The following is a 26,878-nucleotide window of genomic DNA, read 5'->3' as shown; positions in this document are numbered from 1 at the left end:
TGTTCTAGTATTGGTAACTCCACAGCCCTCATCATGCAGTGCTCTATACCCTGGATTGGTTTAGTGTCATTCCTCTTAAAGTGGGATCACGACAGTGGAGAACACAGTAGGATAATTCACCACCTTGATCACTGAACTTTAAACGTTTTTAAATTGTAAACTATGCCATGACGTGAAAAAATATACAAAACATAAACATGTAGTCTAAAGAATCATCCTACTATTTAGTGTGACAAGGATCTTTACACTATCAAGCCCTCTCTGTGCCCCTCCCAGAGAAGTAAACATTATGCTAAATTTTGCATTTGCACTTTCTTTGCTTTTTGAGGAGTGATTTTAACATCTATGAATTCCTAAAACCAGTATGTTGTCTTGTTTTCCCTGTATTAATGTAAAACAATTACAGTTTATATTCCTCTGTGATTTGCTTTTATCTTTATAGCATATCATATGGATTATCATGTGGATGTGTAGAACTATAATTAATTCATTTTCAACCCAGACTAATTAATCACTTGTAAGCAGGTTCTGGACACTGTATATTTATATACACCTCAGGACTAACAAGATCCTACTGTATAGCACAGAGAATTGTATTCTCTGTTATATATATATATATATATATATATCAGTATCCTATGATAAATCATAGTGGAAAGGAATATTTTTTAAAATACATGTATATGTATAACTGAATCACCTTGCTGTACATCAGAAATTAACACAACACTGTAAATCAACTATACTTCTAAATAAATATATACTCCCCAAATGATTCCAATGTACAGTCGAAGTCCAGAACCACGCCCTGTCCATGAGTCCATCTTGACCCTTTCTTGTTTGTCCCCAGTGAGCCCACCACTCTTCTCAAACATGCTGTGCTTGTTCCTATCTCAAAGTCTGTGTAGTCGTTCCCTCTGCCATTTGGAACACCAAGTTACATTTAGTTGTCCTGTTTCCTTAGGCTCCTCTTGGCTCTGAGTCTCACAGACCTTGTTTTTAATGGTCTTGACGATATTTAAGAGTTACTCATCTGGTATTTTGTAGAAGGTACCTCAGTTTGAGTTCATCAGATATTTTTCTCATGGTTTTTCTGGGACTCCACAGGAAATCCACAGAGGTAACATGTCCATGACATGTCCATTTCATCACGTCATTTGAAGGGTACATGCTACCAGCATGATTTCTCACTGATGATGTTAACCTGGTATTTGCCAGGTGTCTCCACTGTTAAGTTCCATCTTCCTCCTATTCTTACCTATTCTTTGCAAGCAAGTGGCTAAGGGTAGCCCACACTCAAGCAGTTGGGCATTAAGCTCTATCATCTTGAGTGCAGAGTTTTGTGCATAACTTAAAGTTATTCTATATGGGAGTTTTGCCTCTTCTCTTACTTTTGTTGGGGCTTCCCTAGTAGCCCAGTTGGTAAAAAATCCGCCTGCATTGCAGGAGACCCCAGTTCGATTTCTGGGTTGGGAAGATCTGCTGGAGAAGGGATAGGCTACCTACTCCAGTATTCTTGGGCTTCCCTGGTGGCTCAGCTGGTAAAAAATCCACCTACAGTTGGGGGACCTGGGTGTGATCCCTGGGTTGGGAAGATCCCCTGGAGAAGGGAAAGGCTACCTACTCCAGTATTCTGGCCTGGAGAATTCCGTGGAATAGATAGTCTATGGGGTTACAAAGAGTCAGACACTACTGAGCAACTTTCACTTTCCTTTTACTTATTAAATTGTGTATTAAATGAGAATGGGCTGGAGGACATTTATTTTTTGTAAATACTACATATTTATTTTGTTGCTTGAATTGCTCCAGCTTTGATCCCTGTGCGTTCTTTCAGGGTGAGTATTCCAGTTTTGACCACTGTGAGTTCTTGTCTTTTTGATATGCCACCATCCTTTTGGGACAAAGACGCTCCAAATTCATCTTATGTATCCCCTCTCAGTCTTAGAAGCAGCCATTTCTCCCATAAGCCGCATGAGAAGTTAAAATCTGGGTGCTGAGCATCCCAGTTGCTACTAGGGTGTTGTTATTGCTTATAGCCCATCTTAGCTAACAGAGCTAGAAAATGTAAGTAGGCATACTAACTCACTTACATAAACCTATTTTTCTGTCTGTACCTATATTAAGGTAAACATGAGATCACACAGATATTTCCAGCTCAACCACATGGGTCATTCTAGCATCCCCTGGCTCTTGGAAAATTCATTTTATAAGAATTTTATCAAAGTGCATTTTTATGTACCATGGAAAAGCCTCAATCACAGCTGACTAATTAATGAAAATTAAAGTATTGGAGAAACCAGCTATTAGTACTGATGCCAGAGGTGCAGAAGAAGCTTTGTCAGACTCCCTTGTCAAATAGTTTATTCTTGAATTTATGTCATAGACTTATGATTCCTTGCAGCAAGATATAGACCACACCAAACCATTCTTTACAAGGTGAAATATTCAACTTGATGAGTCAACTGAGATTAATAAACACAGTCAGCTATAAATGTTTGTGAACCGTTTAAGTTAACCACAAAAAAGATTTGTATGTAATTTTAGTGACCCTTGTTTTCTTTGTAAAATTTTGCTAAAGTAGTAGTATTGCTGGTTTTTAAAAAGGCAGTTCAAATAAAGTTATCAAGGAAAATCTAAACTACCCTCTCCATTTCTCTAATCCATTCCTCCTCTCTAGAAGTAATCAACATTCAGAATGTTTTAATTATCTGATTTTACATTAATGTTTATACATAAATATTTTATGTCGTGTTTTATAATTTTTACCCAAAACGTGCCTTTTATATTGATGTGGAAAAAGTTAGCTCATTTTTTCTTTAACTTTTATGGTTGTGTAATTTACTTGACCAGAGAAATATCTTTTTTGAAGTTGAAACTGTGTATATCTTTACTAGAAGCTTTGGGATGCCAGTGTAAAGCATTAGTATGTTCACTCATGCCTTGCCATTGGGCATCCTTCAGCTGATTTCTTCAAGAACTTGCTTCTCCTTGTCTCATCCGTATCAATCTTATGGACATCCAGGGCTCCAGCCTCCATTGAAGGGGAGTACCCAAATCCATTGGGAAGGCAAGTTTACTGCATGGAATGAGCCAGTTGGGGAAATGTACAAAATCTGGGAGCTGAGGTAGACATCATTTTTGCTAAAGGTCACCACGTGCCAGGCTGGCTGACATTGCTACAAAAGGTGATAAGGACAGCTGACAGCAACATTGTACTACATCCCATATGCTACCATCTCTAGCACTGGTTACCCTTAGTATTAGCCCTAGCAAATACCAGAATTTTCTGGAAGGTTTCTGACTTAAAGTCTGGTGTGGAGCCAGAGAATCTGTATTTCTAACAAGTTGTTGGGTACTGTTGTTCTATTTTTAGGGAAAACCTGGCATGTTCTCCTTTTGTTGACTCCACACTCTTCTTCATGCTCATGTGGGATTTTAGGTCCTAATGTACAGCACAGGGAACTCTTCTCAATGTTATGTGGTAGCCTGGATAGGAGGGGAGTTTGGAGAAGAATGACTGGATGCATGTATATCTGAGTCACTTTGCTGTCCACCTGAAACTCTCGCAACACTATTTATCGACTATACGCCAATAAAAAATAAAAAGTTTAAAAAATAAACTTAATTTAGGGGAATAAACTCACTTTGCAGTTGTACATTGGAATCTGTCTCAAACCTAAGTCAGTGGTGTTTTTTCCAGTTTCAGCCACCTTCTTTATTTTCTTAGAAGCTGCCTTTTAAAATATTTATGTATTTGGGGTTCTCAGGTGGTGCTAGTGTTAAAGAACCCACTTACCAATGCAGGAGATGTAAGAAATATGAGATGTGTGGGTTCCATCCTTGGGTTGGGAAGATCCCCTGAAGGAAGACATAGTTACCCACTCCAGTATTCTTGCCTGGAGAATCCCATGGACAGAAGAGTCTGGCAGGGTACAGTCCATGGGGTCACAAGAGTTGGATATCACTGAAGCGACTTAGCCCACCTGCACACATTTATTTCTTGATCCATTTGTTTTTGGTTGTGCTGGATCTTCTTTGCTGTGTGGGCTTTTCTCTAGTTATGGCAAGCAGGAATTACTTTTCATTGCAGTATGTGGATTCCTCATTGCGGAGGCTTCTCTTGTTGCCAGGCTCAGGCTATAGGGCTCTCAGACATCAGTGGCTGTGGCTCCCAGGCTCTAGAGCACAGGCTCAGTAGTTGTGGACTTGGGCTTAGTTGCTCCACAGCATGTGAGATCTTCTTGGACTATGGATGGAAACCAAGTTCCATCTACCAACAGGCGGATCATTTACCACTGAGCCACCAGAGAAGCCCTTCCTAGGGTTAACCAGTTCTTGTTTTTCTGTTTGCAGCTTCCTTCCAAAACATAGATAAGAACAGTTGGTTTCCATCCAAGGGAGGGGCAGGAGTATGATTCTAGGGCAGCAGCCTTGGTAACAGCTTTAAGAAATAAGTTTCTTTACTACCGAGTAATAATTTAGAGAGTGACTTTGAAAATAAAGTTGATCCTTCCATTAGAGTGCATGACAGATAATAACAATGATAATGGCTACCATTATGGACTCATTACTATCTCCCATATACTTGCCAGGCACTTTACTTGAGTCGGCTCCCTTAATAAATGTACACTGAAACACATCAGTGAGTCAGACTCATCATGCAAGGAACTGAAATGAGCATGGTTATGACTAGAGAGAAGATGCCTACCTGTATTAAGAAACTTCTTTGACTAAGTGTATTGAAAAAATACTTCCCATAACTTTATTTTTACTGAAGAAACAGTTTTGAAAAATGAAGAATCACTGCTAGTATATTTGTGGCAATTGAGGGACTCTTTCCTTGGATATTTTTTCAGCTGGAGGTCTTGATGTGGCAAATTAGTGGATCAAATTCTTAAACTTTTTTTGAAGTATATTAAATGTGTACAAAACATTAGTACAGTTAGAGGAATTTATACAAAGCAAAAAACCATGTAACTAGCACCCAGACCAAGAAAGGAAATGGTGCCAATACCTAGGGGTCCCCCTTATGCTTCCTCCCCTTTAAAAGTAGTCAGTGTCCTAATCTCTGATATCAGATGTGAATTTTACCTATTTAGGAATTGATAAATTAGCCTTCATTTCATAAACTCTGATTATTTTATAAAAGATAATTTAAAAGATATATTCCTCTAATATAGTATTTGAATATTTTTAACAGTAAAACATAGACCTCATTAGAAATGTAATTTTCTTCACATATTCCTAATGTCACTATGAACTTAAAATAAGCTCTAGGTTTTTTTCCTTCTCAACTTAAAAATAAACTGGTGATATTTGATAAATGCTCCAAAAACATTTTATGGACAAAAGAAGAGGGAAAGATAGATAATTAGGAACTTGTCCTCAGATAGATCAGAAGGCATGGTTCAGGTTCCCTGGTTACACAAAGATTCCAGACAAGGTAGTGGGTGGCCCCTGGCTGGACTAAACAGTGGATGTTGGTAGGGCCAAGAGAGTGTTAATGTGAAAAATGTGTTTTCTTTTTTTTTAATTTTTATTTTTACTTTATTTTGCTTAACAATACTGTATTGGTTTTGCCATACATTGACATGAATCCGCCACGGGTGTACATGAGTTCCCAATCCTGAACCCCCCTCCCACCTCCCACCCCATATCATCTCTCTGGATCATCCCCATGCACCAGCCCCAAGCATCCTGTATCCTGTATCAAACATAGACTGGTGATTCATTTCTTACATGATAGTATACATGTTTCAATGCCATTCTCCCAAATCATCCCACCTCTCCCTCTCCCACAGAGTCCAAAAGTCCATTCGAAACATCTGTGTCTCTTTTGCTGTCTCGCATACAGGGTTATCATTACCATCTTTCTAAATTCCATATATATGTGTTAGTATACTGTATTGGTGTTTTTCTTTCTGGCTTACTTCACTCTGTATAATCAGCTCCAGTTTCATCCACCTCATTAGAACTGATTCAAATGTATTCTTTTTAATGGCTGAGTAATACTCCACTGTGTATATGTACCACAGCTTTCTTATCCATTCATCTGCTGATGGATTAGGTTGTTTCCATGTCCTGGCTATTATAAACAGTGCAATGAACACTGGGGTACACGTATCTCTTTCAGTTCTGGTTTCCTCAGTGTGTATGCCCAGCAGTGGGATTGCTGGGTCACAAGGCAGGTCTATTTGCAGTTTTTTAAGGAATCTCCACACTGTTCTCCATAGTGGCTGTCCTAGTTTGCATTCCCAGCAACAGTGTAAGAGGGTTCTCTTTTCTCCACACCCTCTCCAGCATTTATTGCTTGTAGACTTTTGGATTGCTGCCATTCTGACTGGTGTGAAATGGTACCTCATTGTGGTTTTGATTTGCATTTTTCTGATAATGAGTGATGTTGAGCATCTTTTCATGTGTTTGTTAGCCATCCATATGTCTTCTTTGGAGAAATGTCTATTAGTTCTTTGGCCTATTTTTTGATTGGGTTGTTTATTTTTCTGGAATTGAGCTGCATAAGTTGCTTGTATATTTTTGAGATTAGTTGTTTGCCAGTTGCTTCATTTGCTATTATTTTCTCCCAGTGTGAAGGCTGTCTTTTCACCTTGCTTATAGTTTCCTTTGTTGTGCAGAAGCTTTTAATTTTAATTAGATCCCATTTGTTTATTTTGCTTTTATCTCCAGTATTCTGGGAGGTGGATCATAGAGGATCCTGCTGTGATTTATGTCAGAGAGTGTTTTGCCTATGTTCTCCTCTAGGAGTTTTATAGTTTCTGGCCTTATGTTTAGATCTTTAATCCATTTTGAGTTTATTTTTGTGTGTGGTGTTAGAAAGTGATCTAGTTTCATTCTTTTACAAGTGGTTGACCAGTTTTCCCAGCACCACTTGTTAAAGAGATTGTCTTTAATCCATTATATATTCTTGCCTCCTTTGTCAAAGAAAAGGTGTCCATAGGTGTGTGGATTTATCTCTGGGCTTTCTATTTTGTTCCATTGATCTATATTTCTGTCTTTGTGCCAGTACCATACTGTCTTGATGACTGTGGCTTTGTAGTAGAGCCTGAAGTCAGGCAGGTTGATTCCTCCAGTTCCATTCTTCTTTCTCAAGATTGCTTTGGCTATTTGAGTTTTTTTGTATTTCCATACAGATTGTGAAATTGTTTGTTCTAGCTCTGTGAAAAATACCGCTGGTAGCTTGATAGGGATTGCATTGAATCTGTAGATTGCTTTGGGTAGTATACTCATTTTCACTATATTGATTCTTCTGATCCATGAACATGGTATATTTCTCCATCTATTAGTGTCCTCTTTGATTTCTTTCATCAATGTTTTATAAAAATGTGTTTTCATATCAAACTTTTGTTGTTCTTCCTCCAGAAAAAATAATCCACTCTTCTGGACCATTGTTGCTGGAGACCATGACAGAACCTTGAAGGAATCAACTGAGCAGGTAAGAAATGTTTTTAAAGGTCATTCTGCCTATTCTCTAAATTGTCACATGCCAGGGAATACATTTGGGCTTCCCTTGTGGCTCAGCTGGTAAGGAATCCGCCTGTAATTCAGGAGACCTGGGTTCAATCCCTGGATTGAGAAGATGGCCTGAAGATGGGAAAAGCTACCCACTCCTGTATTCTGGCCTAGAGAATTCCATGGACTGTATAGTCCATGAGGTCACAAAGAGTCAGACATGACTGAGCAACTTTCACTTACAGGGAATACATTTATCTAAAACATGAGATTAGTTATTAATCTCCTAATGCCTTCTTACACTTATCATTTATACCAACATTTAAAGATAGAATTTGAGATCACATTTAATCTGAGAATTAGGGGAAGTGAGTCAGGAAGTGCAAACTGAGGTCCATGTACACAGGTCTACAGAGTCTAATTTTTCCAGGACCACTATTCCTCAGAAAGTGCTTCATGGATTCCTGCAAATTATTAACAAAGATTTCCTTTTTAAATTTAGTACAAAGTCACCTTCATTGGGCGACGTGTGGAAATGCAGATTTAGGATTAATGTGGACCAGTATACAAGGAAGTTGTTTGAATTGTTGACTCTGCCTTGTAATTTCTTGCTTGCTCATGATGCAGGTGAGAAGGGCAAAACACATCGTGATACATGAGGACTTCGACACAGTGAGCTATGACTCTGACATCGCCCTGATACAACTGAGCTCTGCCCTAGAATTCAACTCAGTGGTGAGGCCAGTATGTCTTCCACACAGCTTGGAGCCTCTGTTTTCTTCTGAGATTTGTGTTGTCACTGGCTGGGGAAGTGTTAGTAAAGGTAAACCTTTTACTTTTGCATAAACATCACTACTGATTGACAGTTTTGAGAATATGTCATGGAAACAATATCAAACAGTATCTGCTTTAGCCCTTCTTCCTTCTGAAAGATAAGAACCATGGTTTATTTAACTGTAATAGTTCATCAGAGTAGAGAATGAGCTATTTTATAATTTTTCCATCAGGATGCCTTAATCATAGGTAGGCTAGATCTGTGAAAGGACAAATAGAAGTATCTTCTCCCTTGTAGGCCATATGGTCTCTGTCATAGCTATTCAAATCTGCTGTTGTACCACAAAGCAGCCTTAGACAATATGTTACAGAATGGATGTGGCTGTGTTCCAATGGAATTTCTCCATGAAATTGAAATTTTATGCAATAATCTTATCACAAAATGTTATTCTCTTTTTGGATTATCTTTTCAACCATTTAAAAATGTACAAACCATAATTAATTCATGGATTGTAATAAACAGACTCAGAGTTGGTATTGGGAGCTGGTAGTAAGGGCTGACATGGAATTGGCCTGCGGACTGGAATCTGATGAGGCCTGGGCTAGATTCTATAGTTCTTAAAGCCATAATGAAATACCAAAAGACCTAAATGAATTTATGTTGTTGTACTGCTTCTTTGCACTGTATAAAGTTATTTTCTCTTATATTTTCCTTATGTCTATATGTCATTTAAACTCTGTAAGCTTGCAGATGCAGAAGACAAACTTATGGTTACCAAGGAGGAAAGGGGAAGAGAGGGATAAGTTAGGAGTTTGGGATTAACATGTACATACTACTATATATAAAATAGATAAACAACAATGTCCTACTGTATAGCATAGGGAACTATATTCAATATCTTATAATAATCTATAATGGAAAAAATCTGAAAAAGTATATATGTGTATGTGTGTATATATGTAAAACTGAATCACTTTGCTATATAGCAGAAACTAACACAACTATGTAAATTAAATATTGTTGCTATTGTTCAGTTGCTAAGTTATTTCTGACTCTTTGCACCCACATGGAATACAGCACACCAGGCTCCTCTGTCCTCCACTGTCTCTTGGACTTTGCTCAAATTCATATCCATTGAGTTGGTAATACTCTCTAACCATCTCCTCTTCTGCATCCTCCTTCTCCTTTTGCCTTCAATCTTTCCCAGCATCAAGGTCTTTTCCAATGAGCCAGCTCTTCATATCAGGTGGCCAAAGTATCAAAGCTTAAGCTTCAGCATCAGTCTTTCCGAAGAATATTCAAGGTTGATTTCCTTTAGGATTGACTAGTTTAATCTCTTTGCAGTCCAAGGGACTCTCAAAAGTCTCCAGCATCACGGTTTGAAAGCATCAGTTCTTCACTGTTCAGCCTTCTTTATGGTCCAACTCTCACATCCGTACATGACTACTGGAAAAACCATAGCTTTGACTAGATGGAACTTTGTCAGCAAAGTCATGTCTCCACTTTTTATTATGCTGTCTAGATTTGTTATAACTTTTCTTCCACGGAATAAGTGTCTTTTCATTTCATGGCTACAGTCACTGTCTGCAGTGATTTTGGAGCCCAAGAAAATAAAATCTGCCACTGTTTCCAGTTTTTCCCCATCTATTTACCATGAAATGATGGGACCAGATGTCATGATCTTAGTTTTTTTGAATGTTGATTTTTAAGCCAGCTTTTTCACTCTTCTCTTTCACTCTCATCAAGAGGCTCTTTAGTTCCTTATCACTTTCTGCCATTAAAATGGTGTCATCTGTATATCAGAGATTGTTGATATTTCTCCCAGCAATCTTGATTCCAGCTTGTGATTCAGCCAGCCTGGCATCTCCCATGATGTACTCTGCATAGAAGTTAAATAAGCAAGGTAACAATATATGGTCTTGTCATACTCCTTACACAATTTCAAACCAGTCAGTTGTTATGTGGTTCTAACTATTGCTTGTGTGGTTCTAACTATTGCTTCTCGTCCTGCATACAGGTTTCCCAGGTGATAGGTAAGGTGGTTTGGTATTCCCATCTCTTTAAGATATACACAGTTTGCTGTGATCCGCACAAAGGCCTTTTAGCATAGTCAATGAAGCAGAAGTAGATGTTTTTCTGGAATTCCCTTGCTTTATTTATGATCCAACAAATGTTGGCAATTTGAGCTCTGGTTCCTCTGCCTCTTTGAAACCCAGCTTGTACACCTGGAAGTTCTCAGTTCACATGCTGCTGAAGCCTGGCTAGAAGGATATTGAGCATAACCTTGCTAGCATGTGAAATGAGCACAACTGTACAATAGTTTGAACATTCTTCAGCATTGCCTTTCTTTGGAACTGGAATAAAAACTGACATTTTCCAGTCTTGTGGCCACTCCTGAGTTTTCCAAATTTGACATATTGAGTATAACACTTTAACAGCATCATCTTTCAGGATTTGAAATAGCTTAGCTGGAATTCTGTCACCTCCACTAGTTTTTTTGTTTTGGTTTGGTTTGGCTTGGGTTTTTTGTAGAAATGCTTCCTGAGGCCCACTTGACTTCCTACTTCAGTATGTCCATATGTGGTGAGTATATAATGAGTGACCACACCATCATGGTTATCTGGGTCATTAAGACCTTTTTTTTGCATAGTTCTTCTATGTATTCTTGCACATCTTCTTAATCTCTTCTGCTTCTGTTAGGTCCTTACTGTTTCTGACCTTTATTATGCCCATCCTTGCATAAAGTGTTCCCTCAATATCTCCAGTTTTCTTGAAGAAATCTCTAGTCTTTCCCATTCTGTTGTTTTTCTCTAATTCTTTGCATTGTTCATTTAAGAAGGTCTTTTTATCCCTCATTGCTATTCTCTAGAACTCTGCTTTCAGTTCAGTATATATTTTTCCCTTTCTCTCTTGCCCTTCACTTATCTTCTTTCCTTAAAATTTGTAAAGCCTCCTGAGACAACCACTTTGCCTTTTTGTATTTCTTTCTTGAGGGGATCGTTTTGGTCACTGCCTCCTGTACAATGCTATGAACCTCCATCCATAATTCTTTATGCACCCTGCCTACCAGATCTAATCCCTTGAATCTATTTATCCCCTCCACAGTATAATCAGAAGAGATTTTATTTAGGTCATACCTGAATGGCCTAGTGGTTTTCCCTACTTTTTTCAGTTGGAGCCTGAATTTTGCAATAAGGAGCTGATAATCTGAGCCACAATCAGCTCCAAGTCTTGTTTTTGCTGACTGTAGAGCTTCTCTATCTTCAGCTGCAAAGAATATAATCAATCTGATTTCAGTATTGACCATCTGGTGATATCCATTTGTAGAGTTGTCTCTTGGGTTGTCAGAAAAGGGTGTTTCTATGACCAGCATGTTCTCTTGAAAAAATTCTGTTAGCCTTTGTCCTTTTTCATTTTGTACTCCAAGGCCACACTTGCCTGTTATTCCAGATATCTCTTGTCTTCCTACTTCTGCATTCTAATCCCTTATGATGAAAAGGACATTTTTTTTTTGGTGTTAGTTCTAGAAGGTCTTGTAGGTCTTCACAGAACTTCATAGGTCAACTTCAATTTCTTCAGCATCAGTGGTTGAGCATAGTTTTAGATTACTGTGATGTTGAATGGTTTGCTTTGGAAATTAACCAAAGAGCATTCTATCATTTGGGGATTGTACCCAAACCCTACATTTGCGATGCTTCTGTGGATTGTGAAGGCTACTTCATTTATTCTAAGGGATTCTTGTCCACACTAGTAGATATAATGGTCATCTGAATTAAATTTTCCCATTCCCTTCCATTTTACTTCACTGATTCCTAGGATATTAATGTTCAATCTTGCCATCTCCTGCTAGACCACATTCAGCATACCTTGATTCGTAAACCTAATGTTTCAGATTCCTGTGCAATATTCTTTACAGCATCGGACTTTACTTTCACCACCAGACACATCCACAACTGAGAGTTGTTTCCGCTTTAGCCCAGACACTTTGTTCTTTCTGCAGCTAATAGTAATTGTTCTTGGCTCTTCCCCGGTAGCATATTGGACACCTTCCAACCTGGGGGGTTATCTTCCAGTGTCATATCTTTTTGCCTTTTCATACTGTCCGTGGGGTTCTCTAGGCAACAGTAGTGGAGTGGGTTGCCATTTGCCCAAGCACAACAAGGTTGTGATTCATGAAAAGAAAGTCAAATATACTTCAAACAAAACAGTGGCAAAGTCTGTGAGCTTGAAGGAGAGGGGAATTAATCTCTGACCCTGTATAGCTTTCATCTTCTCAGTTTACTGTGGTACCTGAAGCCAAACTGCATTTTCCTAAAATCTTTACAACTGCCATATGAGGAGATTTTATCCTCCTGTTTTGCAAATGAGGGGGTTATGGACCTGAAAGTTAAGTCATTTGCCAAGATTCCATGGCTAATAAATATCAAAAGGGAATTTAAATCAGTGTGGCTCAGCTGATAAACCTTGAATGGCTTTTTGTTACATTTAGAAACAATTTCCATCCCAAACTGAATGTTAAGAATGTTGCCAAAATATTTACTTTGGGGTAATAATAATAATAATTTTTCATTGAGGAAAAAAAAGAATGAATCTGACCTCCTAGCCCAGCACTGAAGAATCTGCATGGGGCCTCCTGAACCTCTCCAGCATCCGTGCCTCCTTTGTCCCGATGTTGGCTGACCTTCAGGCACTGTGTCTTCTTTCTCTCTCAAGCTCTGTACTTTGTTTCCTGGGCCTTGGAGCACTCCTATTTCAGTCTTCTCACAGCCTCTTCTCGTCACTCCATCCTCAACTCAAATCTTCTCAGACCGCTTTCTTGCAGCAGGACTGTCCTTCTCCGCTCTCTTCATTGCCTGGTTTTATCATTTCCTTGCACATAAAGGGACTTGACATTATTTTACAGACTCGTTTTCTATATCTCACCCCTTATAGCGGGAGCCTCTTGGAGGCAGATCTCTGCCTAATTTACTGCTCTCTCCCCAGGGGTCAATATCTACCTCGCATAGAGGAAACTAACTTTTTATGGACTGGCTGGATTCAATGCCCTTGAGTAAATGTGCCTGTTCTCTAATACCTTCAGCCTTCATCAACTCTGTGACCACCAGGTGATAGAGATAGTTAAAGTTTTACAAAAGGTGACTTCAGTCTTTCAGTCTCAGAGAGATAACAAGTTCTCCAATTTGAGACGTGATAATAAACAGCACTTTTAGGGGTCATCTCTGAAAAGAGGATTTTAAATATATTAGTTTATTTTTGTATTAGGTTATTGCATTAAAAAAGTACGATATAAGAGTCAGACACGGGCTAGTTCTTAGTTCTGTCCCATAGTTGCTGAAAGATCAAATCTTCAGAGTTCTGGCTTTTTCAGGTGTGAAATCAGTGTGACAGCCCACCTCACAATGTTGTGAGTATTAATAGCTTGGAGTAAAAAGCATAAATATTGTACATCTTGTGTTAGTTATGCAGTCATGTCCAACTCTTTGCAACCCCGTGGACCATATGGCCCACTAGGCTCCTCTGTCCATGCTATCCATGAAATTCTCCAGGTAGTAATACTGGAGTAGGTAGCCATTCCCTTCTCCAGGGAATTTTCCAGACCCAGGGATTGAAAACAGGTCTCCTGCCTTGCAGGCAGATTCTTTACCATCTAAACCACTAAATGTAAATTAATTTTTAAATAATTTTAATATAATTTAAAAAAATGTTTATTGGAGTATAGTTGCCTTGCAATGTTTTTTTAGTTTCTGCTGTACTGGAAAGTGAATCAGCTATATGTATACCTATTTGTTGTTTAATCACTAAGTTGTATCCTACTCTTTGTGATCCCATGAACTGGAGCCCTCCAGAGTCCTCTGTCCGTGAGATTTCCCAGGCAAGAATACTGGAGTGGGTTGCCAGCAAGAGGATTTTTTACTGCTGAGCCACCAAGGAAGCCCTATATGTATACATGAACCCCCTTTAAAAAAAAATTGTTTCCAGAAAGTTACAGAACTATCAAATGCCAAACTTAGCTTTTTTAAATGAGTCATAAATCTAAAGTGATAGAATAAGTCATGCAGAACACATGTTAACATAGGCCTGCCTGAGGGTCAGGCCAGGGAAGAAATTCTTTAGTATTCATCATCAAAGTCATCTTAAATTGGAGTTGGAATTAGGCCCCAGTGATAATAAAGGAAAAAGAGAAACATGATTTTGGTTTATATTAAGAAATCCTATAAATGTATTATTGTTACATAGTTATATTTACATAAAATATTTACAGTTGACCTTTGAACAATGTGGAGGTTAATTCAAGTATCATTTATAGTCAGCCTTCCATATCTGCAATCCCGCATCCATAGGTTCATCCAACCACAAGCTATGTAGTACTGCTATATCTGCTATTGAAAATATATCCAAGTATAAGTGGACCTGTACAGCTCAAACCAGTGTTGTTCAAGGGTCAACTGTACATGTATAAATATATAGTCATATATATTTATAATATGGATTATCTAACACCAAGTCATATATTACTGAATTTCTCTTTCTGAATTCTTACATGTAGCAATCTTTGAAACACTAAGATTTAAATCAGAATTAAACTAGTAAAAAAGGTGCTTTTGGTCTTGTTCTCTTGCCAATGGATTTTCTTCCCCAAGATGCCTCATCTGGAAATAGATATTCTGCACAAGACACTGTGTTTGGATTCAAAATTCTGCATCAACTTAGTCAAAACCGAATGATGGTGTAGAGAAAGCTTGAACTTAAATATATTTCTTCACAATCAAACTCTTTCTCAATCTACTTTTTAGATGGTGGTCTAGCAAGTCGCTTACAGCAGATTCAAGTGCCTGTGTTAGAAAGAGAGGTCTGCGAACGCACTTACTATTCAGCCCATCCGGGAGGAATCTCAGAGAAGATGATCTGTGCTGGCTTTGCAGCATCTGGAGGGAAAGATGTGGGCCAGGTGAGAGGATCCCGATTTTGCCAAGGAAGACAGGAAGTTGTTACCTGCTGGAGATTCTCCATAGACAAGAAGAATCTACTCTCAAAGCCATAGACAAGCGTGCCCGCAGCAGCACACCACACCCCAATTCAAAAGCCAGACAGAAGCAGGCATCAGTCAGAGGGCAAGTGGGTACGTAGAGGAGCCCGTGAGAAGGTAGGAGAGGGCAACACCACTCAACTGACCTGCTGGTGAGATGTGTTCAGATCTGCTTAGGGCTTTGGTAAAGGGGCAACGAGCAAATAAGGATTCTCAGTTAATGTGTCCCACTTGTGATATAAGAATTTTATTGTTTCAAATTATTACTAAATTCCTGTGTACTCACACAGTTTTCTACCACAGAATAAAATAAAACAATCATGAGGAAAATGAGAACTTTTGAAAAAATGGTTTTCATATGCAATGGAAAACAAGTCACAAAGCAGTAGTTTAATTTCAGTGATACCACAGTGGAAGCCACACAGGTGGACTTACAAGTAAGTTGGGCAAGCATGCTATTGGCGAGTTCAGCATTAAGTAAGAAAAAGACAGGATGTGTGCAAAAGGATTGCAAAATATCAGCTTTAATATCCACATAGCCAACTGAAAAATGTGACTTAGGTGTGCAACCGAGAAGCATTTCCAACAGGAAGTAGCCCTACCTCTAGCTCCTAGGCTGGATTTGAGGGAAGCTGCCTGAAGGAAGGCAGACACATACCTCCAGATTGGTATTTCCTTTCATGCTAGGCTAGAGAGGGAAGAAAGAATGAGTCTTGAATAGCTGTAGCTCTTTGATGGTACACCCCAGCTCCCACCAGAAGGAAACATGAAGCAGTAGATATCAGCTCTAAAGAGAGAAAACTGGGCTATAATCTGGGTAGAAGTCTTTCCATGTAAAACATGAGAACAAAAGGAAGGAGGTCCCCTCTTAACTTTGAGTATAAATTTATTGTAGTTAAGCCTTTTGTGATGTCAAGTTCTATGCAAATTCTGTTTTATGTTGTATATTGTCCTAATTTGCATTCTCCAGAAGGCAACCCTAAGAGGAGGATTCAATTGTAGTGGTCTGCTTAGAAGTACAGATATCAGCTGTAGGAATGTGAGGAGGTGGTACATGGAAGGGGAGGCAGCCAGTCTAGGATGTGCAATTAAGCCAGCTACCACAGTGGGGGGCTGAACTGAATCCTGCAGTGATAAACACATGTAGTACACTTACTCCCTTGGAGGGGTGAGGCAGCTTCCCCAAAGTGATGGCTGGAGGGCTGCAGGAGGGCACCTCTCATATTCTGGCTTACCTCATGGGTGGGGTGAATAGGGCAGGATCCCTGTGGCACAGAGCCAGACACTGACTGGAAGGTCTGAGGAGTATGAGAAGGGTTTCACACCCTCTGCTAGAGGATATTACTGTTACAGCAATCAAATAGAAAAGTGTTCTGATTCTGAATTAATGTGTTCTTTTTCCCTTTTTTGAGGGATGGTTTTTCTATTTTGAATCAAGAAAATTACAAATAGCTCTGCTGTCTCTGTCATGTTTAATAGCATCTAACATTAAGGAAAGACCTTAATCTATCAAGAGATCATAAAAGAACTAGAGAGGGAAATAGATCTATGTAGAGGTGAGCCAAATACCATGATCTCACTTGGCACCTATTCTTACTTACTTCAGCTACATCCAGCTGTCACTTTGGCTGCAGTGTGACCAAATTTATAGCCAATACGAGAAAAGGAAAATAGGAGTTGAGATTCTGACCCAGTGTGGCTAGCTTTCTCTTACAAAGAATACTGAATTACTGAAAGGGTAACTTCAGAAACTTGCTTTGACAGAATGGACTCTAATATTTCTGTCCGGTAATTGGTTTTTACCCTCCTGTGTATACTTGGAGGTAATGGACCTGCTAATGTAATTTCTCATCCAGGAAGGTAAACATCAGAAGGCTAAAATGCAGAGACATGGGAGTCTCAGACACACGGTGTGGAATCCTGTGATTCTTTGCTCACCACCACAAATTTCAGATTGTTTTAAAAATTTCAAGTTCTTCGACCTATCAAGTGATTTCTGTCTTCACAGAGTAGATACTTGTCTGGTTCTTGCTGACTTTTCCAATGTATTTCTTATTTCTGTCCCCTTGCTTATTATAGTCCAGCCACACTGATTGCCTTCTGACCTTCAAACTTGCCACATCCCTGTCTAAATTGGGCCCTTAGCCCCGATATCAGCTCTCTATATAATGCTGTTTCTCCAGATTTTTAAAAATACAGTCCCTTCTTATCTTTCATGTATGAGCTCAAATGCTCATACATATATATATACACATATATATAATACATATGTGCATGCTAAGTCGCTTCACTGATGTCCAACTTGTGTGACCCTATGGACTATAGCCCACTAGGCTCCTCTGTCCATGGGATTCTCCAGGCCAGAATACTGGAGTGGGTTGCCATGCCCTCCTCCAGGGGATCTTCCCAAACAAGGGATGGAACCTGTATCTCTTACATCTCCTGCATTGGCAGGCAGGTTCTTTACCACTAGCACCACCAGGGAAGCCCTTAACAGTCATATCTGAGTGTTAATATATAGTTTATTTTATGTAATTTATTTATTATGTAATATATTTATTATGTAAATTAATATGTAATTTATTTATATGTGTGTGTATGCATATATATTTATATATGTGTGTATGTATATGTATATATGTGTGTGTGTAAACATACACACAGCTACCTTTTTTCTCAATGTTCACTCTGAGTATTCCTTTTATGGGTATCATTACAATCTAATTTGTCTATATTCTTTTCTATAATGGTTAGCCCACAGTAGGCACTGAATAATTTTTTTTAAGTAACTAATAGGCACCATTTGTTTATTAAAGATTTACTATGTACTAAACCCTGTGATAAGAACTGACAAAAGAAGATAAATTAAACAGACTTTTTCTGTATCATGAAATGTTTGTAATTGCCTGAAAAATTCTATATTGGGTATGTGTTGGTACTGAATTAATGAGTGAATAAAAGACACATCATACCGTTTTCAAACTGGAAGGGAATCTTAATAATCTTTGGGGAAAAAAACTGGGCCCAAAGAAAATGTTAATTGTTCTACAATTCATGTTAGGGAATCTGTCTCCTATTCCCAATTCAGGATATCTACCATGAAATTCTTCATATAAAATAAACAACTATATCAAATGTGTTATCAGCTCAGTTTATTTTAGAAGATGATTAAAATTTTAGTTAGAGTCTAAATACACTTGTATATATATAAAAAAAAGCAACTATTAAAAATCAGAAAGGCTGTCTTTAAAAAAAATGCAAATCCTATATTTTAAGGTCTGATTATTTTCAGCTTTATTGAGATTAATTGACATATAACATTGTATAAATTTAAAATGTACAGTGTGCTGATTTTTATACACATGTGTTGTGAAGGGGCTTCCCAGATGGATCAGTGGTAAAGAATCTACCTGCCAATTCAGAAGATGCATAAGACAAGTGTTCAAGCCCTGGGTTGGGAAGATCCTCTGGAGGAGGAAATGGCAACCCAGTCCAGTATTCTAGCCTGAGGAACTCCATGGGCAGAGGAGCCTAGCAGGCTACAGTCCATGGAGTCACAAAGAGTCGGACAAAATTGATCAACTGAGCACACCTCGCACAATTACCATTTCTTCTTGTGTTGAGAACACTTATGATCTACTCTCTTGGCAACCATATAAAAGATCCTAGTTGCTAAGTCATGTCCAACTCTTTGAAGCCCCATGGACTATCGCCTGCCAGGTTCCTCTGCCCATGGATTTCCCAGGCAAGAATACTTGAGCAAGTTGCCATTTCCTTCTCCAGGGGATCTTCCCAACCCAGGGATCAAACCCATACCTCTAAGAATTGGCAGGCAGATTCTTTACCACTGAGTCATCAGGGAAGCCCATTTCTGTGAGTTTAATTTTTTTAGATTTCACATATATGTGATATAACATAGTCATTGTCTTTCCCTATCTGACTTTTCACTTAACATCATGTACTCAAGGGTCACTCATATTCTCACAATGGGCAGGATTTCCTTTGTTCTCATAGTTGAGTAATATTCCATCTTAATATTTAGTATTCTTATAGATAAATTACACATAAATAAACATATATCTAATATGTATATATTGCTTCCCAGATAGCTCAGTGATAAAGAATTTGCCTTCCAATGTAGATGTGGGTTTGATCCCTGGGTTAAGAAGATCCCCTGGAGGAAATGGCAACTCAGTCCAGTATTCTTGCCTGGAAAATCACGTGGACAGAGGAACCTGGCAAGCTATAGTCCACAGGGTCACAGAGTGTCAGACATGACCAAGCAAATGAGCACTCTTAAAGTATCAATCACACACACACACACACACACACACACCCCATCTTTTTTACCACATTCATCCTTTCACAGAAAAATGGATTGCTTCCATATCTTGGCTAATGTGAATAAAGCTGCAATAAACAGGGGATTGCACTTATCTCTTCAGTATCCTAATTTTATTTCCTTTGGCTATATACCCAAAACTAGGATTGCTGTATAATATAGTAGTTCTATTTTCCACAGTGATATATCAATTTATATTCCTACCAGTGTTGCAATAGGATTCTCTTTTGTCTGCATCCTTGCAAATACTTTATTTCTTGTCTTTTTGATGATAGATGATTAAACAGGTATGAGATGATATCTCATTGTGATTTTGACTTTCATTTTCCTGATGCTTGTGATGTTGGGCACATTTACATATACCTATTGGTCATCTGCACATCTTCTTTGGAAATATGTCTATTCAGATCCTCTGCCCCTTTTTAAACTGTGTGATTTTTGTTATTGATTTGTATGAATTTTATAATTTTGAATAATAACCCCATATCAGATATATGTTTGCAAATATTTTCTCTTATTCCACATGTTGCATTTGGATCTTGATATTTTCTTGTGATGTGTAGAAGCATTTTAGCTTGATGTAATCCCACTGACAGATTTTTGCCCCTCTTGCTTGTGATTTTGGTTTCATATCCAAAAAAACTGATGCCACAAGCAAAGGAGCTTTTCCTCTGTTTTCCTCTAGGAGTTCTGCCTTTTGGGGCCTTATGTTTGTTTAAGTCTTTAATTTTTTATGATGTAAACAGGGATTCAATTTTATTCCTCTGCTTCTGGATATCTAATTTCTCCAACTCCATTTACTGAAGAAATTAATCTTTCCTCACTGAATACTCTTTGTTCCCTTTTCAAATATTAGTTACCTATATAAATTAAGGTTTTTTTCTGGGCTCATAATTCTGTCCCTTAGGTCTACATACCTGTTTTAACACCAGTACCATACTGTGTTGATTACTATAAATTTGTAATATATTTTAAGATTAGGAAGTATGATGCCTCCAACTTTATTCTTTCTCAGGATTGCTTTGACCATGTGGGGGTCTTTGTGGTTCCATGTGAGTTTTAGGATTTTTCCCTTCATTTCTGTGAAAAATACCATTAAAATTTTGATATGGACTGCTTTGAATCTATAGGTGGTTTTGAGTAGTATGGACATTTTAACAATATTAATTCTTCCAATCCATGAACATAAGATATCTTTCCATTTATTTGTGTAAATAATTTTCAATTTTTTTCATCAAAGTGAAGGTTTTTGTATAGAGATCTTTTGCCTCCTTGGTTAAATGTGTTCTGAAATATTTTATTATTCTGATGCTATCATACATGAAATTTTTAAATATGTTTTTTGTTGGTGTATAGAGACACAATTGATTTCTTTTTTCTATTTCAAAGAAGTTTGTATTTGAGCTTTTGAAAATAACGTTTGGAGACATCACATATGAATATCACTGTAATACACATGAAGTATTCTATCAAACCCTTAAAATTAACATAAACTATCTCATAGCCAACAAAATAGGGGCTAGGTGCCAATTTTATTCAATAAGTTGGTACAGCATTTTAATTATCATTTTATGTCTATCTAGGTGTAGCTAAAATTAAAAATTCACATCAAAGTAAAACTATCAAAACTCAATGCCATACTAAATGTACTTGGCCTGTGCAGTAAAATTCTAGTCAGATTTCATTTTGATTCCCTTCTCGTTCATGGCCCAGGTGGCCTTGATAGAAACGCGGGACTTAGTGCTGATCATCACACATCATACCACTGTCTTTTTTTATAACCTCTACAAAATGTTAAAGGGGAGATGTAGCGTTAGCCCTGTGGAGCAGATCTTGCTTGATTACCTCAGTCTGTCCAGCAGGACCCACTGTGAACTAGTGCAAGCTGCACAGCCCGTCACTGATTACAGGCAAGAGATTTCCGTAGGTTTGTTTTGTATCCTGAAACTTTACTGTATTCATTGATGAGTTCTAACAGTTTTTTGGTAAAGCCTTTAAGATTTTCTGCATAAAAGATTATTTCACCTGAAAATAAAAGCAATTTTACTTCTTCCTTTCTGGTTTAGGTGACTTTGTTTCCTTTTCTTGCCAGATTGCTCTGACTAGAACTTTCAGACTGTATTGAATAGGCATGGTGAGGATGAGCACTTTTGTTCCTGCTCTTAGAGGAACAGCTTTCAACCTTTCACTGTTGAGTAGGATGTTAAGTGTGGGTTTGTTATATATGACCTTTATTATGTTGAGTTATGGTTTGTTTATATCCAAGTTCTTGAGGGTTTTTAATCATGAAAGAATGTTGCATTTTTCAAATGTTTTGTTTGTACTATGGAGATGATACAACTTTTAACTTTCACATTTATTGATTTCCATATATTGAAAAACTCTTACATCACTGGAATAAATCCCATTTGATTATGGTGATTGATAGTATATTTAATATGCTGCTGAATTCAGTATGTTAGTATTCTGCTGGGGATTTTTACCTCTATATTCATTGGGGATATTGGCCTGTAATTATCTTTTCCTGTAGTGTTCTTATCTGGCTTTGGTATGAGGATAATGCTGACTTCATAAAATGATTTTTGGAGTATTCCCCCCTCTTCAGTTTTTGGCAGGAATTTGAGAAGGATTCTTTATTTAAATGTTTAATGAAATTCACTAGTAAAGGCTTCTGGTCCTGGACTTTTCTTTTTTATGATATTCTTCATTATTGATTCATTCTCCTTTCTCATATTAGTCTATTGTGATTTTTGTTTTCCTCTTAATTTGTTGTTAGTAGATTGCATGTTTCTGGGAATTTATTTCTTATAAATTATCCAATTTTTTGGTTTGTAAGTGTTCATAATGGTCTCTTATAATCCTTTGTATTTCTGGAATACCAGCTGTAGTGTCTCCTCTTTCCTTTCTTTTGCCATTTCATTTATTTATGTCTAAGTGTTCTAGGGTATACCAAGTGACAAGGAATAAATCTTTTAAAAAATTAAAGAAATATGTTTTGACTAAATTAATTATTCATGTTCCAAAATTGAAAGCAGGAGTTCTGATTAAAGCAATTTTAGAACTTGTTTTCTTGGTGTTTCAGGGAGATTCTGGTGGACCATTAGTGTGTACACATGAAAAAGGTCCCTTTGTCCTCTATGGCATTGTCAGCTGGGGAGCTGGCTGTGCCCAACCAAGGAAGCCAGGTGTATTTGCCAGAGTGAGTGTCTTCCTGGACTGGATTCAATCCAAAATCAAAGGTAAATATTTTTCATATATTATAAAAAGTTTCTTCTGTTTTTAGAGTGGGCTTGGGAGTGGTGAGAGTGATAGAAACAGCATTATAAAAGAAAAGACAATAACATAGTATTTTAGTTTAGTTTCTAAATATAAAATTCTATAAGAATAACTTCTTCCTTAGGCAATGTTATGGTAAAATTGACTTTTCCTGAGGTTGCTTTAATCCTAGATTTGCATTCTTTTTTGAAAATCTCTGCTCTGGAACAAACTACATTTTGTCCTTAGACTTTCATCTTTATTTACTTTTAACATGTCTCCCCAGATGCAGGTCCTGTTTTACTCCAGAGAAAAAATGAAAGCAAAATCTTAACAAGACAACAATTGCCACCACCCACACCCTCAAGAGACAGTGCATCTGGGCCAGGTAGTAGATGTTCACATTATCCCATTAATAGAGCTAATAAGAATTTAGCAAAAAGCATTGCTTATCTGGATTCACTAATTTTCTTTGGAGTCTCATAAACTTGGTTTCATTCTGATTGGTAGTTTAAGTTGAAGGACAGGAGAGCTATTTATTTTTACTGTCTAGGGATCTTTTCTGGGACTTCCTGTGGCTCAGACAGTTAAGTGTCTGTCTACAATGTGGGAGACCCGAGTTCGATCCCTGGGTTGGGAAGATCCCCTGGAGAAGGAAATGGCAATCCACTCCAGGACTACTGCCTAGAAAATCCCATGGACAGAGGAGCTTGATAGGCTACAGTCCATGGGGTCGCAAAGAACTAGAAAAGGGATCTTTTCTAGTTCATAGACACAGCTATTACAGGTTAAAAAAAAAAAAGTCTTAATGGTTATAAACAGTGCTTGAATTTTGGAAAAGTTCACAGAATTATTCTGATCTCTGAACTGTTTATTCCTGCATGAACAAAGGTCCTTAGACTTTCAGATATCTTGCTAGACAAAGACTCTGGGTATGAGATGACTAAGACCAGCACTGGTGCTAGTGTCTCTCTTAGTTCTTCCACTCTGTCAGTGTTAGTTTGCTAATAGGATTTTATTTTTAGTTAAAAGCTAAAAAGCACCTGGTCTTTTGAAAAGACCCTGATGCTGGGAAAGATTGAAGGCAGGAGGAGAAGGGGACGACAGAGGATGAGATGGTTGGATGGCAGCACCGACTCAATGGATATGAGTTTGAGTAAACTCCAGGAGCTGGTGATGGACAGGGAGGCCTGGTGTGCTGCAGTCCATGGGGTGGCAAAGAGTCAGACACGACTGAGCGACTGAACTGAACTGAAAAGCATCTGGAGATTTAGAAGTCTGTGAAAGACTTATAAGAAGATAAAAGTTCCATGATAACCATCATTCTTGGTTTCCAAATGGTCAGGGTCTTTCCCTTTTCACCCGTCTCTGCTTCATGCACTCCCGCATACACTCAAGTCCAGGAGACAACTAGGAAGAGTTGGAGAAAAACGGAAGAGGAGTCCAGAGAGAACAAGACTTGCTAGAGGGATAACTTTCAGTAGAAGAAAGTGGCTGAGATCTAGTGTCCAGGTGGAAGGACTGGTCTTGGGCAGGAACAAAGTGCAGTTTATCCATTGTTGCCAAATGGAAAGCAGAATATTTAGGCACGGGTGCTCTTTATGGGTACCTGTGGGAATGAGAGCTGCTGGCAATTGTCCTCTAATTGCTTATTTTCTCAGCAGGTGAAACAGAGGATTGTAGAAGAGAGTTTGAGAGTTTTGAGAGAGGGAAAAAATAGTATTAAATAGCTTTCGAATAACTATCAGGGAAGCCCTATGGACTAGGAAAATGTAGTAGAATTTTTTGGCAGCATAAAAGCCTCTGAGATTAATGATCATAATTTTAGAGGGAGACCAATCCAGGGTCGCACAGAGTCGGACACAACTGAAGTGTTAGCAGCAGCGGCAGCAATCAGTTGGCCTGGTTGTTTCCCTCTGGCGACACTTAGGTGTACCACGTAGATGCAGCACAGGTGCAGAGAAGATTCCATCACAGTGGGTTTTTCCAAGTATACAGAGTATAAGGGAATTGGGAGTGCGTGTGTGTGTGTGTGTGTGAGAAAGGGATTAAAATGATACATGGTTAGAATTTAAGCTGGGGGAAGAGTAAAACAAGGATGAATGATAAGTTAAAAAAATAAGAAAAGGTGGTGGGATAGATGAATTACAAGTCTCAAAAGATGTGTTGGTGTAAGCTGAAAAATAGAAGGTTGTGGCTGGAGATGGTGGTTCTTGAAACTGAGTTTATGCGAGGCTTGTAATTACTGCTAATGACCAGGTGTGTGGGGGCTGATCACTGGGATGAGTGAATGAGGTCAAGTGAAGGACAGGATTATTGGAGGGAGGTTGAGAATTGAGAAGCTTCAGTGCTGGAGTCATCATCTATGTGCCTGTTGAAATTAGCAAATATAAGATAAGAATAATGTTGGAGAAAATGACTGCTAAAATCTTCTAGGAATGAAGTGGAGTAATTCAGGGACCCGTTACCTTACGGGTGGTATGTCCTGACAACACAAGAGTCAGGAGTCAAAACTAGAGTCAAAGAGTCAAATTTAGATTAAAATTAAATCTGGAATTGGGATTGAGATGGAGAGCAGACTTTAAGATCATAAAACCTAATGATTTTGATGATTTGAGTTAACAATTTTAATGAGTGCTGAAAGAAGTAATATATATTAAGCCCTCAGAATAAGGATGGTATGACCTATGAAAAGAGTCAATAAGTGTGGGAGTGGTGATAATGAATATAGTGAAGTCGCTCAGTCGTGTCCGACTCTTTGTGACCCCGTGGACTGTAGCCTACCAGGCTCCTCTGTCCATGGGATTTTCCAGGCAATAGTCCTGGAGTGGACTGCCATTTCCTTCTCCAGGGGATCTTCCCAACCCAGGGATTGAACCAGGGTCTCCTGCATTGTAGACAGACGCTTTACCGTCTGCGCCACCGGGGAAGTCTATCCAGGGAGTGGTGATAGTGACCATCAAGTGTATTCTTTGTTCTGTCTCGTTCAGACTGTTAGAAAGTGGGGACTTCCCTGGTGGTCCAGTGATTAAGACTCTGTGCTTCCAGTGCAGAAGGTGGGGGTTCAACCCTTGGTCGAGGAGCTAAGATGCCGCATGCCATGGGGTGTGTCCAAACAAAACAAAACAGGCTATTAGAAAATGAACATTGTTAAAATGTAAAGAAGATATTGCACATTTGCATGTGTTCAGAAATAATTATGCATACCAAAGAACTCTGAAAGCTTTACATATAAAAGGGTATTGTTTTGTTCTACTTCTTTGAATATTCTGTGAGAAAAAGTATTAGGACTCTGCCATCTTTAACACCCACCCACTCCCACCACTTGCTTTTCACACAGGGGAATAAATAAATCTTAGCAATGGTTTTTTGAAATTGTTACCCTATTTATAAAAAATAGTGACTGCTTGGGAATTCATGACTTTATATGATTCAGTTCCTTTTCCAGGCAGATTTATAGTGGAGGATTCATGTAGAGAGGAAAAAAGATTGCAAAGACATGTTGGGACTAGACTCAGAAAGACCTTGCAAGCCACCGTAGTTGGCTTTCAGCAAGTGAGAAAAGAGCTTAATTCTTCTGTTTCATCATTCTCTGATTGAAAGACATGATGGGGGAAGATTCGAGACTGCAAAATCAGTTAGGTTACTATAACATCCAAGTAGACCTAAGAAATACCTAAGTTAGACCATAATGGCCATGTAAATGAAAAAGAGAAAAATTCACAGAAGTAACAGAAAACCAAGCAATTGAATAGAATCCTGAATTCTTGGAACATTTCCTTTCACCTCTGCCACTCTTCATCTCTCTTGTTCAGTAAAGCGTATTAACATATGGGTCTCCTCAGTTAGAATGTTATTTCTCTATGGCAGAGCCTGTATAATGATGTATGTATTGCTCCAGGTCTGGTCTGCAAAGGACCACACTGGAGAAGAGACTACCCTCTAAGGTGTAGGCCCCAAGGGTTGGACTCTTAAGACAAACTGGACTGAAGGGGCAGTGGAATGGTTGGTC

At 38.4% G+C, this 26,878-nt stretch overlaps 1 protein-coding gene across 1 annotated transcript in view; it reads left to right on the top strand.

Annotated features, from left to right (window-relative positions):
• The window catches only part of LOC120861127 (ovochymase-1-like), a 73,938-nt gene that overhangs the window by 23,177 nt on the left and 23,883 nt on the right, over nt 1-26,878 (top strand). Inside the window, exons 9-13 of the mRNA XM_040236766.1 lie at nt 7,378-7,450; nt 8,095-8,290; nt 15,037-15,191; nt 22,694-22,850; nt 23,159-23,254. Of these exons, the coding sequence (XP_040092700.1) occupies nt 7,378-7,450; nt 8,095-8,290; nt 15,037-15,191; nt 22,694-22,850; nt 23,159-23,254 (677 nt within the window). The remainder of the gene's footprint in view (nt 1-7,377; nt 7,451-8,094; nt 8,291-15,036; nt 15,192-22,693; nt 22,851-23,158; nt 23,255-26,878) is intronic.

This window comes from Oryx dammah, unplaced genomic scaffold (assembly GCF_014754425.2).
Source record: "Oryx dammah isolate SB20612 unplaced genomic scaffold, SCBI_Odam_1.1 HiC_scaffold_11229, whole genome shotgun sequence".
NCBI classification, from domain to species: domain Eukaryota; kingdom Metazoa; phylum Chordata; class Mammalia; order Artiodactyla; family Bovidae; genus Oryx; species Oryx dammah.
Note: the sequence above shows the minus strand (reverse complement) of the source record. Positions and strands in the feature narration are given on the sequence as shown.